Raw genomic sequence first — 18,606 nt, 5'->3', positions numbered from 1 at the left:
GGACAAGCAATTCGCTTCACCCGCAATAACATCTGCTAATCACGAGTATGTGACGAATAAAATTTGATTTGAACATTCCTGGTCATTCCTACTGCCTCTGATCTGACGGACTCACTAAACACACGTCTGACTGTCCCGCTGACTATCCTTAAAAAAATATATATATAATAAAGTAATGCACTCTGGTTTGCTTAATAAAAGGAATTTGAAATGATTTATACTTTTACTTTTGCTTTTGTTACTTAAGTATATTTTAGCAATTACATTTACTTTTGATACTTATTAAGTATATTTAAAACCAAATACCTTTAGACTTTTACTCAAGTAGTATTTTACTGTGTGACTTTCACTTTTTCCTGGGTCATTTTCTATTAAGGTATCTTTACTTTTACTCAAGTATGACAATTGGGTACGTTTTCCACCACTGGCTGCATGTCAACATCCTAGTGCAACCCTAGCAGCTGCCTCAACCACAAACCTATCCCTAACCCCACCCAAAATAGACCTCCCTATTTCCAAATTCCCAATGAACCCCTGGTTGTATATGCAGAGTTTTGACATTGGCCTTACAGTATAATTCCACGCAGAAGCGTTAGAAAATAAACAAATTAAAGCATTTTTGCAAAGAGTTATGGGATATTAATCTTGTTTTAACAGCTATTTTTTCAGACTACTTTCTCCGCCCCTCCTCCATCAGCTGATGCTTGTAAATACGTTCGGTTGCCAGGAAGTAAACTAGTGTGCGTGCCAAGATGGAAAATGAAGGGACAAAACATCTTCAAGCTAAAAGAATCGCGCTTTTGAGGGTATAGTAAATCTATTTTCAAGGTAGCTAAATCGTATTATTTCTAGTTTCTAGCACCTGTTAAGAGGTTTGAAAGTTGTTAGCTAGCTAGCTACTAGTAGCCAGCTAGTGTTAGCAGCCAGCTTTAGCAATGTTTATTTTGAACACGAAGTTTATTGTCGTTGCATGTCCACCGTTAACTTGTTTTGATGTTTGATTGACTAGCTTCAAGGATTAAATACCTTGCTAATCAAACGTTTTAGCTACATTAGCTACTGTAGTTAGCTTAGCAAGCTAGGTACAGTAACATTCTTTATGTTTCTTGTTCCAAACAGAGTGGTTAATTCATTGTATATCCTTCTAAGCTAAGCTAGTTAGCTAAGTAGCGAATGTTAGCTACTTAGCTAGCAAGTGCTCCACATTTCTCAACTAGAATAGGGTTCGCTTCTTAGATGACATATTTGCTGCCACCGATCTAAGAAGTGTGTTTGCATTTCTAATGTTCATTATTTGATCTAAAGTTCTAGCTAGAAAACTGGAACGTATCAGCTTTGGACATGGATATTCATGGAAGAAGTCAACCATGGGGGAAGTTAGTAAAAGTGGACACTGAATCAGAAGTATTGCTTGTCAACAGGGAATGCACTGTCGGGCGAAGAAAAGGTACAATTACTATTACACACAGTGACATTAAGTCACTTGACCATATTGTTGGCTAATTTCTGAAATATATAGAAAGTTCTGTGGTAGGACACTAACTGTTATCTATAAATTATGTAAATATTTAATGAGTTACTAAAATACCTGTTCTAAATATGAATGATTATTGCTCCCACAATAATAGTAATGTGTAAGATATATATTCTATAAGGCATGACACTTAAAAAAAAAACCAAATATAATGTATGTTGCTTGTTTTGAGGATCTGGTTTATAAATGTCTTGATGTTTGTGACAAAAGACACCATGTCATAGACATGAGAGCCAGGCAGTGTCTGGGCTCTTTAATAAAACCAGTTAATTCAAGGCACAATGCCCAAGGTCACTAAACTTAGACACCCCCTCTGATGATATCAAAGGTGTCTATTGAGAACATGTGTGCAGAATAGTATGTTTTCTTTGTATGGATTTTGCTCAAGGAAAGGTTTAGTCTCTATTATATTGAATTCCAGGAGTCTGCTTTCCAATACAAGTGGTCTGAGTTTAATGAGCTAGTATGCTATGCAGCATCCACAATATGGTATAAAAGAAGGGTATAAATATATCAACAATAAATCATCATAATCGTACAATCTCAGTCTAGTAATTCTGAGCCGCCTCGTGAAAATATCAACTGCCCATTGCCTAAAGACATGTTTTCCTGGTATTTTAAAATGGATCATGAATAAGTCCTAATTGGCCTTGTTTACGTCACGTTACTGTAAACAAAGTAATGCTTTTTACACACGATATAGCACAACAGCTCCATAAGGGAAAGGGGGATACCTAGTCAGTTGTACAACTGAATGCCTTCCACTGAAATGTGTCTTCCGCATTTAACCCAACCCCTCTGAATAGGAGATGTGTGGGGGGCTGCCTTAATCGACAAGTAGCCTACCATACGAGAACATCTAGCTTATTCAAATCATGCTTAAAATAGTCATCTTAGACCATGTTGTGATTTTTCTGTGCATTTCTATTAACCATTTTCTTTCACCAGGCTGTGATCTTTCCTTTCCTGCTAGCAAACTGGTCTCAGGGGATCACTGTAAGATAGTCCAGGATGAGAGATCAGGGTTGGTGTGGCTAGAGGACATGAGGTATGAGGGGGGGGTCTCTTGTCAATATATTTTTTGTGGTGTTGTTTTTTCCCCTCTTAAGTCCTGTATAGCTTATAGGCTCAATGTAGGCCCATTTTCAAGGCTCATCTGATCAATTATGTATGTTTAACAATGCGATAACATGGTAATGTGAAGCATTTTACCTGTTAGCCTAATCAGGCTAAATAGATTTTAACCTGTGTTTATGTTAGGTTTTATTATATGAGAAAAATATGTCATGCAGATTGTCCTGTTTGTTGTGACTGATCAGTGTATTTAATGGTAGATTGAACAGATCTAGGCCTGCACATCAGTGTAGTCTAATTGTCAGTGTAAAGCAACCAGCTTGGAGGTAATGAGGCAAATGACACTAACCGGTAATTAGAGGTTGTGTTTTACCATGCTCTGAGTCAGCAAGGTATTCTCTACACACATCACTCTAGTGTCCGCACACACACCCACTGCATTATGCTATGCATCATTGAGCACAGTGGGAACTCTGTATTGCTTCTGAATATTGTGGAAACCTCTGCAATGGAAAGATGGAATTCAATAGTGTGGGATACAATTCCATCCCTATACATCCCATGAAGAGAAGCTACTATTTAGTCAATGCCCTGTTCATTGCTGCTATAATAATAACTGCATCCCTAGTCTGGGATTTCTTCCAAGGCTGCTGATAAATCCACTACAGAAATGACTGACCAGTGTTGTTTTTTCTCTCTCACCCCTCTAGCACCAATGGTACAGTGATTAACATGTCAAAGCTGGTGAAAAAGCAGATTCATATGCTGCAGGATGGAGACGTCATCTACTTTGTGTACAGGAAAAACCAGCCAGAGCTAAGTATGTTTTTTCCCCCCCTATATTGATTGGGGTGTTTCACTCTGGTCTCTTTGTTGCTAAACCATAATGTTGGTTTCTCTGTTTTACATCGGTTATATCTCCTTAAGATAATAGAACTTCAATTAATTAGTTAAACAAACAGGGAGCACAGTGCACGGTTGCTAGCTTAATATAGGCCTACCTCATTATTGTGAGTGTTTTGTACGTTAAAAAAACGTTGGCGTGTGGTAGGCTGTATAAAGAATATAACGTTTTTCTTAGTTTCTTCAGAAAGTGTATATAAATCGGTAGTTCATAGTGCATAAATGTCTTTTAGGCTACTTGTTTTCTTGTGTACCTTCCGCTGCTGACACCTTGGTTATATAATACATACACAATTAACTTACATAATGTGTGTGAACTGAGTTGGACAAGTAGGCCAGCTAAACTCATTCTTGACCGATCAAAATAAGAGTAATATGTTCCCTTTTTTGGGATATTTAATTAATTGTTCACGAAAGTTTGCCTCGACAACTGAGTAAAGTACAAGTATGGTGTGCAATCTTTTGCTCGTACAGATATTGCCTACATATATCAGTCCATAAAACCAGAGAGGACATTCTCACAAGACTCAATTGGTAAGTAGTTAATACCCAAATCAATGTGATGTTTGACTGCGACCTCTGCATCTTTTTCATGAAAAATATTTGTAGGCTCATTAGCTTGTTTGTTGCTTACCACCTTATCTCATCCTGTCAGGCGACGCCACCAAATGCTCAGATATGCAGCAGAAAGCCCAACCCTGCCCTGTTCCAGCAGCAGTGTCTGTGGAGCCATTCCTGATTGGACCTCCATGGGAACAGCAGGCCTTAGAGGAGCCCCAGCCCTCCACCTCCTCCTCCCACCTCCTCCACACGTTCTCACCCTCCACAGCATGTTCCTCTGCAGCCTCCCTCCTGCACTCCTCTGCCTCAGGTAGGCTTTCCATCTGGCCTGTGCTTGCTCTATATGGTCCTCATTAAGTGGAAGCAGGGACTGGGGAGTAAATCTATATTTTGGTTAATTGTGAACTCTGCCGCCCTCCCCCTCAAATTTTTGAACCGATATAGCATGTCTCCCTTGAATTGTCCTTTACCTCTTTCAAAATCCCCAAATTCAAGGACGGCTCTGGACAACTGATAATATGATAGACTTTATCCGATTTAATCAGACTTATATGGCCACTACTACTCCTCATATTCAAGGATAGGCACAGGTAACTGAATGTGCACCAATATCATGGGCTTTTGATAATTCTTTGTCTCTCAGGTTCCGAGGGTCCTAAATGTGCTGCATCCTCTGTAGGCAAGGCTGAGGAGCCCAACTCTAACCTCCACTGCTCAACAGATGTGCGACAGACTGAAGCACAGAGCAGAGTCACAATGCTGGATAAGGAAGAGGGTGACATGGAGCCAGAGAGAAAGAGGAGGAAAACTGACGGTGCTGGTCAGTGTCATTACCTTGTGGGGTCTTGATACTTGGTTGGTGACGCTTGATTGTAACAGTTTTTCCCCTTTTCCTTCCCTAGATAAGAACTATGATTTTGGACTGCCACATACTTCCAGTATTGAGGTGGTGGGCCCGGGCCCAGCTAAGGGAACTCTTATGGATCTATTGGGAAAAGCTGCCGTGACTGTGGAAGGAGCCACGACTGACAAAATGGAGGAGTCCCTCACCTGTATCATCTGTCAGGACCTACTTCATGACTGTGTCAGGTACAGCAAGACTCTAACTACTACTACTACTACTACTACTACTACATTAGAAAATAGGCCCACTCCACTTTTTCATTGCTTGTGGCTCCTCGCAACAGATGAAAATAACTGTTTCAATAAATATAATATATAGTCATATAAACAAAACACAAAATTGTGTAATTCCATTATGAAAGACAGAAAGCTGCTTCCACTGCTTGTTTCATTGTTCATGTTATCATCTCCCTGTGCGTCTCCCAACTAGCCTGCAGCCCTGTATGCACACCTTCTGTGCTGCGTGTTACTCTGGCTGGATGGAGCGCTCGTCTCTCTGCCCCACCTGTCGCTGCCCCGTAGAGAGGATCCGCAAGAACCACATCCTCAACAACCTGGTGGAGGCCTACCTTATCCAAAACCCAGGTTTGTATCCAATCTGCCCTACTCTACCCTTGTACCCCCATTAACACTACTGGGGATAGTCCCCAGCTCTTCCCCCTGTTAAACACGGCATTTGTGCATCTTGTCTTATGTGTTTCTCCTTGTCTTTTGTGCCATGTCCCGAATATCTGTACAGGGCTAGCCTATAAAAAAATATGTGGGCCTTTTGTTTGTACCATCTCTTTTTGTGTGTGGATTAAGCATTGCGCTATTGACCCTGTGTGTCCACAGAGAAGTGTCGCAGTGAGGAGGACCTGAAGAGCATGGACAGCCACAACAAGATAACTCGGGACATGCTGCAGCCAAAGATTGAGCGTTCCTTCTCTGATGAAGAGGGCAGCTCTGATTATCTCTTTGAGCTCTCTGACAATGACAGCGACACCTCCGATATCAGGTCAGACAAAAGAGTAGCTGTGTGTATGCATGAGAGTGTTTGTGGTCTTGTGTTTACAGTATGTGACCGTGTGTGACTGCGTTGTTTTTCTTCCACTGAAAACTTTTCTCCTTGTTGTTGTGTGTCCACAGCCAGCCCTTTGTGATGTGCAGACAGTGTCCAGGCTACAGGAAGGAGGTTAGCCAAGTAATGTGGGCTATAGGGCCAGCTCCTCTAGGACCAGCCCCACCAACTCCATCAACATCATCAACACGCTCTGACTTCCCCACTACAGGTTACTGAACTGTTGATCATCACAATAATGGATGACCTTTTTATATAGTGCTTTTATATCTGATATGTAATCGTTCTACGTTGTGTTGGTTGATTTAGTGAGTTATGACAACACAATGGAGTGCACTTACAGATCAAATTGTTGCACTCGCCTGAACACAGAAATGTGTTAGAATGCTTGTAGCGCATCTGACCATCAACAGTACAGTGTGCACCCTTCAGGGCCTTGACCCAGACGATATACGTATGTGTCCCCACTGAGATGTTTCCCTCTGTGTCCTGTCCTCCTGCAGCTTCTCGGGAGTACACATGTTCTCCTCAGGGCAGCCATGTCATCTGCACCTGCTGCCTGCAGCCCATGCCAGACCGCCGCGCCGAACTCTCCGCTCAGCAATGTGAGTGGCCCACAGGCCTGTCAGTCAATGTTAATGGACCAACGGCACGGTTGCCTTGGCTGAATGTGCTGATGGGTGTGGTTCTTTGTGTTGGGCAGGTGTGGCGTGCCAACGGCCCTTCTGCCACATGTACTGGGGCTGCCAGAGGATCGGCTGTCAAGGCTGCCTAGCACGTTTCAATGGTTTGTCTCTGCTCTAGTACTCCTAAGGGCTAGATTTACTAAGCACTGGTTCAAAGTTTGTCCCTGATATTTTTCAAAGGTAAATAAAGAATACAAGGTTGAACAAAATGGTAATTTAAGGTTAAAGGGATAGTTTGGGATTTTCATGGATACAATTTGTATGTCTCTGCGTCCAGTATGAAGGAAGTTAGAGGTAGTTTTGTTAGCCAACGCTAACTAGCGCTAGCTTAACGCCAAGACTGGAAGTCTCCGGGCATACTAGCTGTACCTGAAGAATTCCAGTCTTTGCGCTTAGCTAGTTAGCATTGGCTCACAAAACTACCTCTAACTTCCTTCATACCGGATGCAAATACATAACATTTTCATCCACAAGTTCATTGCCAAAATCCCAAACTAAGTTGTAGTACTTGATCGCAAATAAGTTTGTGGAGATTTGTTTAATTGACCTTAGAAAATAACCGGTACAAACTTCACACTGGGCTGTTAAACAGCCATCACTAACATTGAGTGGCTGCTGCCAACATACTGACTCAAATCTCTAGCCACTTTCATAATAAGAAATTGGATGTAATAAATGTATCACTAGTCACTTTAAATAATGCCACTTTATATAATGTTTACATACCCTACATTACTCATCTCATATGTATATTCTGTACTCTATGCCATCTACTGCTCCTTGCCTATGCCGCACGGCCATCGCTCATCCATGTATATATTCGTATTCATTCCTTTACACTTGTGTATAAGGTTGTTGTTGTGAAATTGTTAGATTACTTGTTAGATATTACTGCACGGTCAGAACTAGAAGCACAAGCATTTCGCAGCACTCGCATTAACAGCTGCTAACCGTGTGTATGTGACCAATAACATTTTATTTGATGCTTAGTTAACCAGGCCTTTTGGGTGATTTTCGAGGTAACACTATCATTGTGGAAAGTTTGACAATAGTGGTTGCAAATGGAAATTTACAGAGGTAGATTACCTATATTGTCCCTATGTCTTATCCATCATTTGTTGCAGTAGCATGTTTACCAGTATGAGAAATATAATATCCATGTCTTCTTCCACAGAACTCAACCTTACAGACAAATGTCTGGATGGTGTTCTGAACAGCAATAACTATGAATCAGAGATCCTCCAGGTACTTCCTTTTTATACTCCTTGGCTCTAACCATTGGTCTGTCTGGACACCCAGAAACAGTATCTGCACTATTTGGGGTGGTTTCCCAGACCCAGATTAATCTCGGTCCTGGAGTAAAACACTATTTCAATGACGATTCTCCATTGAACATGCTTTTCAGTTGTTTTTTAGGGCTCCTGAGTGGCGCAGTGGTCTAAGGCACTGCATCTCAGTGATAGGAGTTACTACAGACACCCTGGTTTGAATCCAGGCTGTATCACAACCGGCCGTGATTGGGAGCCCCATAGGGCGGCACACAATTGACCCAGCGTCGTTCGGGTTTGGACGGTGTAGACCGTCATTGTAAAGAATTAGTTCTTAACCGACTTGCCTAGTTACATTAAAAATACAATTTTGTTGTCCAGGACTAGTCTTAATCTGTGTCTGGGAAACCGGCTCCTTGTTACATAACTCAATTTAAGTGAATGTATTTCATTTGCATTTGTTTATAACTTCTCTACTATGGAGATCACTAAAGTCTAATACAGTGCATTTTTTTTTCAATCTACACACAATGGCCCATAATGACAAATATAAAATAAAATCCTAATTTTATAAAATATTTATGTAAATGTGATATTTCCATAAATAACTATTCGGACCCATTACTCAGTACTTTGTTGAAGCACGTTTGGCAGCAATTACAGCCTCAAGTCTTGTGCTTACAGAATTACTTGGCAGCCAGAGGGATGTCGTGGAGGGACATGCTACAGGAGGGTCTTCGGGGCCTGCAACAGGGAACCTTCTATCTCTCTGGTCAGTCTGACACTATCCTCTTCACCTCACATAACTTGAGATTGGAAGCGTTCCAGGTTGTCTTTTTTGCAGTTGCACTGCACATCTCAGAAAATTACTACATCATAGTAAAGTGTTTCTGAGGCACATCTGCAGATGTTATGAGATATGATCATCAACACAACTGCAAAAACGATAAGCTGGAACGCCACCATTAAGCTTCCCATCTTGAACATGGTTCTAAGTCCTACTGACAGTGCAGAGCATCCTTCCACCTCCCTTTGGAACACACTAGTAACTCTCGCTCTCCAATTTATCTACCCCAGATTATCGCATCAACAGTAACGCCATAATGTGTTTCTGCTGTGGCCTGCGTGCCTTCAAGGAGCTGGCCTACAAATACAGACAGAACATCCCTGGCTCGGAGCTCCCAGGTGAGAGAGCACTGCCCACAACAACACAGCCTCTAACGGCTGTAGACTGCGAGATGGTAATGAACTAGCATATCCAAATTATGAATGAAGCTTTATTTGTTTGATATTCTTTCCCACAGCTGCTGTGACGTCTCGGCCTGACTGTTATTGGGGACGCAACTGCCGGACTCAAGTAAAGGCACACCACGCCACGTAAGTTACATGTGGCCATTATCTTCTGAATAGGTCTCCACAGTCCAAGCTTAAATATGCATACACACACACACACACACACACAGTACCAGTCAATAGTTTGGACACACCTACTTTTAAATTATATATTTTTTTACTATTTTCTACATTATAGAATAATAGTGAAGACATCAAAACTATGAAATAACACTTATGGAATCATGTAGTAACCAAAAGTTTTAAACAAATCAAAATATATTTTATATTTGAGATTCTTCAAACTAGTACCCTTTGCCTTCATGACAGCTTTGCACACGCTTGGCATTCTCTCAACTAGCTCATGAGGTAGTCACCTGGAATGCCTTTAAATGAACAGGTGTGCTTTGTTAATTTGTGAAATTTCTTTCCTTGATGCGTTTTGAGCCAATCAGTTGTGTTGTGACAAGGTAAGGGTGGTATACAGAAGCCTTATTTCGTAAAAGACCAAGTCCATATTATGGCAGGAACAGCTCAAATAAGCAAAGAGGAATGACAGTCCATTATTTTAAGACATGAAGGTCAGTCAATCCGGAAAATTTCAAGAACTTTGAAAGTTTCTTCAAGTGCAGTCGCAAAAACCTTCAAGCGCTATGAAACTGGCTCTCATGAGGACCACCACAGGAAAGGAAGATCCAGAGTCACCTCTGCTGCAGAGGATAAGTTCGTTAGAGTTACCAGCCTTTCACCCCAAATAAATGGAGTGCATCCTCAGATGACCTGGCCTCCACAATCACCCTAACTCAACCCAATTGAGATGGTTTGGGATGAGTTGGACCGCGGAGTGAAGGAAAAGCAGCCAACAAGTGCTCCGCAAATGTGGGAACTCCTTCAAGACTGTTGGAAAAGCATTCCTCGTGAAACTGGTTGAGAGAATGCCATGAGTGTGCAAAGCTTTCAAGGCAAAGGGTGGCTACTTTGAAGAATCTCAAATCTCAAATATATTTTGATTTAACACTTTTTGGGGGGGTTACTACATTTTTCCGTATGTTATTTCATAGTTCTGATGTCTTCACTATTATTCTACAATGTAGAAAATAGTAAAAATGTAAGAAAAACCTTGGAATGAGTAGGTGTGTCTAAACTTTTCACTGATCCTGTGTGTATAGTTGTGTGGTCTCTGTTAGAGGCTTCAATGTGGCTGTACATGTATTCTACCAGCAGAGGGCACTGTTGTATCAGCTTGGCCAATAACACCTGCTAGTAGAGGAAGGCTGCAATCACTTCTTCACAGCAGCTCTGGTTCATGATGTGACACATTTGTATTGTTTCCTTTTCACCTCGTTGCAGGAAATTCAACCACATATGTGAGCAGACGCGTTTCAAGAGCTGAAGATCCTTGTGGGTGACTTCCTCTCCAATCACTGGAGCAAAGACTGACTTCCAAGGATCTCCTGTATTACTCTCTGTCTCTATACAAAGTGGTCCTTTTTTTCCTCCCTCCCTTATTAAGCAGCTCTTTGCCCTGAGGAAAAGTGTCTCTCTCTTAGTAGTAACTTGTAGTTCTCTCACAGACTCTATAGACTTTGTATTTGATTATATGCAGAAATTACAATCAAACTCTTTTGATAAGACTGGCTAGGTAATGATTAGCCCAGTCTTATAGGCATAGTAGGGGTGAGTGATAATACTATGGACTAATATCTTATGGGGAATATGATCATCACCCTTCATTGCAGTATCATGACCTTTTGGGTACATGATCATATGACTAGTTTGAGGGATACATTTTTTTTTTAAATACACTGAGAACAGTTGGCAATACGTGTACTGTTACACACAGGATGAAGTGGCATCTTTTGTGACAGTAGCTTAGAAGGCATATATTGATATTAGTAAGCTGTTGACACTTTCTATTTCCGTGTGCCTGAATAGTTGGCACCAAAAAAAAGGATGAATTGATTTAGTTTCTCTCTCAACTTGTGGTGTAGTGCTTTAGATATCTTGGAGAATTCTGTATTTTAATTAGAATCTAGAGCTTCCTACCTTTGTGAAAATACAGCAGCAAATGGTGTTCTAAATAGTATTCATATGTTGAAACCTTCCCCCAAACCTACTAGGGAGAATCACAGCTATGTTGTCTAAAGACTTCTATGCATATATAGACATTGAGGCTTCTTGTGGTTTTTATATCTCACACACACAAGAGAAAGTATGTGAACCCTTGTAAATACCTGGATTTCTGCATAAATTGGTCATAAAATTTGATCTGATCTTCATCTAGGTCACAACAATAGACAAACGCAGTCTGCTTAAACTAACACACAAAAGCAATTCTACATTGTCTTTATTGAACACACCGTGTAAACATTCACAGTGCAGGGTGGGAAAAGTATGTGAACCCTTGGATTTGGCAGCAATAACCTCAAACGTTTTCTGTAGTTGCGGATCAAACCTACACAACGCTCAGGAGGAATTTTGGACCATTCCTCTTTGCTAAACTGTTTCTGTTCAGCAATATTCTTGGGATGTCTGGTGTGAACTGCTCTCTTGAGGTCATGCCACAGCATCTCAATCGGGTTGAGGTTAGGACTCTGACTGGGCCACTCCAGAAGGTGTATTTTCTTCTTTTGAAGCCATTGTTGTTAATTTACTTCTGTGTTTTGGGTCGTTCTGTTGCATCACCCAATAGCCTAATATTCTCCAGCAAAATGTCTTGATGAACTTGGGAATACATTTTTTTCCTCAATGATAGCAAGCTGTCCAGGCCTTGAGGCAGCAAAGCAACCCCAAACCATGATGCTCCCTCCACCATACTTTACAGTGGGTATGAGGTTTTGATGTTGGTGTGCTGTGCCTTTCTCCTCACATCGTGTTGTGTGTTCCAAACAACTCAACTTTAGTTTCATCTGTCCACAGAATATTTTGCCAGTAGCGCTGTGGAACATCCAAGTGCACTTTGGCAAACTTCAGACGTGCAGCAATGTTTTTTTTGTTTTTTTGGACAGCAGTGGCTTCTTCCGTGGTGTCCTCCCATGAACACTATTCTTGTTTAGTGTTTTACGTATCGTAGACTCGTCAACAGAGGAGTTCGCATGTTCCAGATATTTCTGTAAGTCTTTAGCTGACACTAGGATTCTTCTTAACCTCATTGCAAGAGCACAGCGCAAAATGCTCAATCATCTTTGCAGGATGGCCACTCCTAGGGAGAGTAGCAACAGTGCTGAACTTTCTCCATTTTATAGATAATTTGTCTTACTGTGGACTGATGAACATCAAGGCTTTTAGAGATACATTTGTAACCCTTTCCAGCTTTATGCAAGTCAACAATTCTTAGGTCTTCTGAGATGTCTTTTGTTCGAGGCATGGTTCACATCAGGCAATTCTTCTTGTGAATAACAAATTGTGAGTGTTTTAATAGGGCAAGGCAGTGCCAACCAACATCTCCAATCTCGTGTCATTGATTGGACTCCAGGTTAGCGGACTCCAATTAGATTTTGGAGAAGTCATTAGCCTTGGGATTCACATACTTTTTCCAGCCTACACTGTAAATGTTTAAATGATGTATTCAATATAGACAAGACAAATACAATTTGTGTGTTTATTAGTTTAAGCACACTGTTTGTCTATTGTTGTGACTTAGAAGAAGATCAGATCAAATTTGATAACCAATTTATGCAGAAATCCAGGTAATTCCAAAGGGTTCACATACGTTTTCTTGCCACTGAATGGATGACAAAGATATTCAGTGGCACCATTTTGAATTCAGACAGCTTCCACATGTTAATAAGACTAACTGGAAAGACAATGCAATTTGTGTTTATTGGAAAAAGGGAGGTTATACTTAGTTTTGAGAAAAGGGGATTTCTGCTGGGTTTCTTTGGATTTCCCAACAAGGGCAAAAAGCCATGTACAAGCTAAGCATAATAGGGCTGAGTGAAAATCCATGGGATAGTTAGTTGTATAGGATTTCAGTTCTTCAGGCGGGGATAATGAGGGTTATGTGTTGAAATGTTGTTTTATCTGAGGCTGGGAAAGGCAGGGGTGTTCAGTTATATGCTTTGCTGGGGATAATCAACGTAAAGCAGATTTTCTTATTTAAACTTTTTTTTTTAAGTAGTGTATTAGAAGCTTTCTCAGCTCTGAACTAGTAGTAACGGCCAATGCAGTTTTTTTTTGTTAGAATGCACAATGGTTTGCTAGACTAGAGGGTTTGGGGGGGTTATAATTGTTCCTCCTTTTTTGCATTATGTTAGGTTAGTGGTGTTGGCTAAACATGTTGATTTAAGCCAACAACTTGATCATACTGGGTGTATCATACTTGTTAGGAAGGATTACTATTCTGTATTGTTTTGCAAGCCCAATTATGCAGACCCCCCCCCCCCAACGTTTTCAGGAATTAATATGTTAAACTTGACAGTATTCTGCTTTGTATTCTAGTTCATACGATGAGGACATGTTTTTCAACATATGTTGCCGTATTGAAGTGTAACCTTGGAGCATTATGTATCGATCTTATAACAAACTTTGTTTATCAGAGGTTTTTTTTTATTTTTGTGCTGTGTTTATTGTTTTGGAGAAACGGAGGAACAAATGCCATGGTTTGTCCCGTGTGGCTCAGTTGGTAGAGCATGGCGCTTGCAACGCCAGGGTTGTGGGTTCATTCCCCACGGGGGGACCAGGATGAATATGTATGGACTTTCCAATTTGTAAGTCGCTCTGGATAAGAGCGTCAGCTAAATGACTTAAATGTAAATGTTTGGTCAGACCTCGTCAGTTAAACCTAAATTGGTGCAAATTTCCTGTTTTGAGGAAATACTACATTGCCGTTTGTGGCATTCTTGTCTGGCAGTGAAAACACCCTCACCAAGTTAGAATTCCAAGTGTTGCATTTACACAGTACTCACTTGTCTCTTACCATTTATCTTTTGTAAATGAGTGACCAATCATATGAAAGTCAAATTGGCCCAGTGTCTGCAGACCTTTTAGGCTAGCAAGAATGGCCTGATATACTATTTTCTTAATGTGCCCTTTATATATAGAAAAATAAGTTGTTAGTAGTGAAGTAGGGTACAGCATTTTGGGGGGAGGTTTGGGGGTATGCAACTCATTACATTCTGATGCAATTTAAAGTGAAAAAAAATTACTTTGCAAGAAATGAAGAGGTTATTCACTTTGATCCAATATCTTGTGTATTCTGTGTCATTAAAAAAAATAGATTTGTTTTATATCAATTGTAAAATTCGATTTTTGTAAATTGTGACATTAAATTACAACATTGATTTAAGATGGAAAAAGTAGAATGTCCAAACTGTTAGATCTGTTTTACAAGCAAGACTAGCTTTGAGGGTTATTTGCTTCTAATTCAGCTCGCACACATTGAACAATTTGAATCACTCATTTGAACATTTAGGCTGGGATTCAATCTGATTGTGGGTTATAGGCATTGCGGGTTTTAAAAGCAATGTTCGCGGAGATCCCATTAACGGTAAACGCTGCATATGTCGGCTCAATCGGAAATTGCCTTTTAAAAGCTGCAATGCCCATAACCCGCGATCGGCACCCAACTGTTCTTTTGATGACACACGATTACAATTATGTGGGGATTCAAACACAGATTAATGACCTGTGCACAGCGATAGATTGAAGGCAATTTCCCAAACATTCATGGAGATTAAATTAGCTGTAAAGGCCACAGATGTCTGTCTGCTCAAGCAGATATTATCTTAGTCTATCACAGTTTACTGGTCCTTTTGTGTTTGTTTGAATCCCAGCCCCAAGCTGAACTGTAATAAGCACTGCAGAAAAGGTGGAGAATACAACTCGGGTCTTTTATTCTCTATTACGGCATCCGTTGAGAAACGTCCTTGTGCAATCAATGTGTGTGAAACTCGGGATTGGTGCTGTAACTCTACCTACAGTGCATTTGGAAAGTATTCAGACCCCTTGACTTTCCACATGTTATGTTAGCCTTATTCTAAAATGGATAAAAATATTTTTTCCCCCCCTCAATCTACACACAATACCTCAATGACAAAGCAAAAACTGTTTGTATAAAATGTATTAAACATTTTAAAAACTTGAACTCGATTAAGCTCAGGTGCATCCTGTTTCCCATTCGTCATCCAAGCGATGTTTCTACAACTTGGAGTCCACCTGTGGTAAATTCAATTGAATGGACATGATTTGGAAAGGCACACACCTGTCTTTATAAGGTCCCACAGTTGACAGTGCATGTCAGAGAAATAAACCAAGGCATGAGGTTGAAGCAATTGTCTGTAGAGTTCTGAGGCACAGATCTGGGAAAGGGTGCCAAAGAACGTCTGCAGCATTGAAGGTCCACAAGAGCAGTGGCCTCCATCGTTCTTAAATGGAATAAATTTGGAACCACCAAGACTCTTCCTAGAGCTGGCCGCCCGGCCAAACTGAGCAATCGGGGGAGAAGAGCCTTGGTCAGGGAGACAGGTGACCAAGAACCCTATGGTCACTCTGACAGAACTCCAGAGTTACTCTGTGGAGATGGTTGTCCTTCTGGAAGATTCTCCCATCACTGCAGCACTCCACCAATCAGGCCTTTATGGTAGATGGAAGCCAATCCTCAGTAAAAGGCACATGACAGCCCACTTGGAGTTTGCCAAAAGGCACCTGAAGGACTTTCAGACCATGAGAAACAAGATTCTCTGGTCTGATTAAACCAAGATTGAACTCTTTGGCCTGAATGCCAAGCGTCACGTCACGAGGAAACCTGGCACCATCCCTACGATGAAGCATGGGGATGTTTTTCCGCAGCAGCGACTGGGAGACTAGTCAGGATCGAGGGAAATAATCAACGGAGCACCTTCCAACACGACAGCGACCCTAAGCACACAGCCAAGACCGCAGGGGTGGCTTCGGGGGAAGTCTCAATGTCCTTGAGTGGCCCGGACTTGAACCCGATCGAGCATCTGAAAATAGCTGTGCAGCAATGCTCCCTATCAAACCTGACAAGAGCTTGAGAGGATCTGCAGAGAAGAATGGGAGAAACTCCCCCAATACAGGTGTGCCAAGCTTGTAGAGTCATACCCAAGAAGACTCAAGAATGTAATCGCTGCCAAAAGGTGCTTCAACAAAGTACTGAGTAAAGGGTCTAAATACTTCTGTAAATGTAATTTCAGTTTATTTGTAATAAATTTGCAAACATTTCTAAAAACCTGTTTTTGCTATGTCATTATGGGGTATTATATGTAGGTTGAAGGGGGAAAAAAACTATTTAATCAGTTTTAGAATAAGGCTGTAATGTAACAATGTGAAAATTCAAGGGGTCTGAATACTTTCCGAATGCACTGTATGTAACCTAACGATATACCTTCATTGTAATGACTGTTTAGTGGCAATATTTACACACCCGCACCCATGTTTTTTGGGGTGGAGATAAAGGGGGACAAATAATGGGCCCGCTTTCTGCCCGAGGCCCTTAGCTCATGTCTTAATTTGTGGTCTTAAGTCGTGGTTTCCCTGTTGTGGGTTCACACTGTGGCATTCCTGAGAGGCTCAGGCCCTAGCTCAGCACAACCTTCCCCAGCCAGCCGATCCCTCCCCACAGCAGAGCTGAACCTTAATTATTTCTAACAGGAGGATCTGGGCACCCTAAGCCAACAACAGTGCGAACCGCCGATCCGGAATTGGTGTTAAGGAGGCTTTGGGGGGGTGCTTTGCATTCTCTGAGAGAAACTATGTATTCTAGGGCAAATATTTACTCACTTTGTGATGGTGTCTGGACCAAGCTGATCTGTACTAACAGTATGACCAGTTAGTAAGTAAAAAAGGGCTGGCCGAGGTAAGTTTCATTCTACCTCATGAAATCCCCCACGAAGACATTCAGAACAAACCCGTCTGTACTTCGTTTAATAGATTCTAAGAAGTGGAGGACTGATTGAATAGGCATGTAGAGCAACACTCAAGGCTTGATTCAATCTGTATCGCAGAAGTGGAGTGCTATAGCACGATTGAAATGTAAAGGTAATTTCCTATTGCGTCAACATATGCAGTGTTTACCATGAATGCCGTCTCCACAAACATTGCCTTTCAATTTCTATCGCTGAATGGATTCAATAGTTACGTTTAATGCAGGGGAACACAACTCTGGCCCTCAGGCGTGAAAGTTGCTTTTAAAAAATATATATCTGAGTCCTATACTACATACGTCCATAGACCTGAGCCCTATACGACATACGTCCAGAGCCACGGGAAGTAAGGGTGATGCGGGTGAGGTAGCACTTTTCTAAATGAAAACATAAAAAAATTATATTTTTATTACCAAATTAGTACACTTGCCATTTATTACCCCTGCCAACAAGGAGCAGAGAGTTGAGGACCAATGAAATCAGATTCCTCCGATTGCGTCATCATCCCTTCGTTTGAGGAAGATGGCTGATAAAATGTTGTTGTTAGGTATTTTATTTTAACATGACTATCACATTTAGTAATGCCAGTTAGAATGACAGTTGAGGTAATTGGTACATGTAGGTAGGGGTGAAGTGACAATGCATAGAAAACAGTGAGTAGCAGCAGTGTAAAAAAAAAACTAATGGGTGGTGTCAATGTAAATAGTCTGGTGGCCATTTGATTAATTGTTAAGCAGGCTTATGGCTTGGGAGTAGAAGCTGTTAAGGAGCCTTTTGGACCTAGATTTGGCACTCCGGTACCGCTTGCTGTGCGGTAGCAGAGAAAAGTGTCTATGACTTGGGTGACTGGAGTCTTTGACAATTTCATGGGCTTTCCTCTGACACCGCTTATTATATAGGTCCTGGATTGCAGGAAGCTTGGCCCCAGTGATGTACTGGGCCGTTCGCACTACCCTCTGTAGCGCCTTATGATCATATGCTGAGCAGTTACCATACCAGGCGCTGATGTAACCGGTCAGGATGCTCTCGATGGTGCAGCTGTAGAACTTTTTGAGGATCTGGGGACCCATGCCAGATCTTTTCAGTCTCCTGAAAGGGGAAAGGTGTTGTCGTTCCCTCTTCACGACTGTCTTGGTGTGGTTGGACCATGATAGTTCGTTGGTGATGTGAACACCAAGGAACTTAACTCTCGACCCGCTCCACTACAACCCCGTCGATGTTAATGGGGGCCTGTTCGGCCCGCCTTTTCCTGTAGTCCACGATCATCTCCTTTGTCTTGCTCACATTGAGGGGGAGGTTGTCGTCCTGGCACCAGACTGCCAGATCTCTGACCTCCTCCCTATAGGCTGTCTCATCGTTGTCGGTGATCAGGCTCACCACTGTGTCGTCAGCAAACTTAATA

The 18,606-nt window shown here is 41.5% G+C and overlaps 1 protein-coding gene across 3 annotated transcripts; it reads left to right on the top strand.

The window, feature by feature from the left end:
* Positions 1–673: 673 nt before the first annotated feature.
* LOC139576585 (E3 ubiquitin-protein ligase CHFR-like) lies at positions 674–14,549 on the top strand. 3 transcript variants are annotated; one of them, XM_071402839.1, is made up of 18 exons: positions 674–828; positions 1,306–1,447; positions 2,483–2,582; positions 3,319–3,428; positions 3,986–4,045; positions 4,167–4,382; positions 4,752–4,892; positions 4,975–5,161; positions 5,406–5,560; positions 5,810–5,972; positions 6,104–6,246; positions 6,539–6,640; positions 6,739–6,822; positions 7,896–7,966; positions 8,674–8,761; positions 9,067–9,174; positions 9,294–9,366; positions 10,672–14,549. In XM_071402839.1, the coding sequence occupies exons 2-18, from the start codon at positions 1,342–1,344 to the stop codon at positions 10,712–10,714; spliced, it is 1,950 nt and encodes a 649-aa protein (XP_071258940.1). In that variant the 5' UTR covers positions 674–828; positions 1,306–1,341; the 3' UTR covers positions 10,715–14,549. The 3 variants fall into 3 exon arrangements, with proteins under 3 accessions (XP_071258940.1, XP_071258938.1, XP_071258939.1); XM_071402837.1 differs by having other exon boundaries at positions 4,716–4,892; XM_071402838.1 differs by having other exon boundaries at positions 681–806; positions 4,716–4,892.
* The last annotated feature ends 4,057 nt before the right edge of the window (positions 14,550–18,606 follow it).

This window comes from Salvelinus alpinus, chromosome 5 (genome assembly GCF_045679555.1).
Source record: "Salvelinus alpinus chromosome 5, SLU_Salpinus.1, whole genome shotgun sequence".
Lineage (NCBI taxonomy): Eukaryota > Metazoa > Chordata > Actinopteri > Salmoniformes > Salmonidae > Salvelinus > Salvelinus alpinus.
This window is presented reverse-complemented; position numbering and strand designations above follow the sequence as displayed.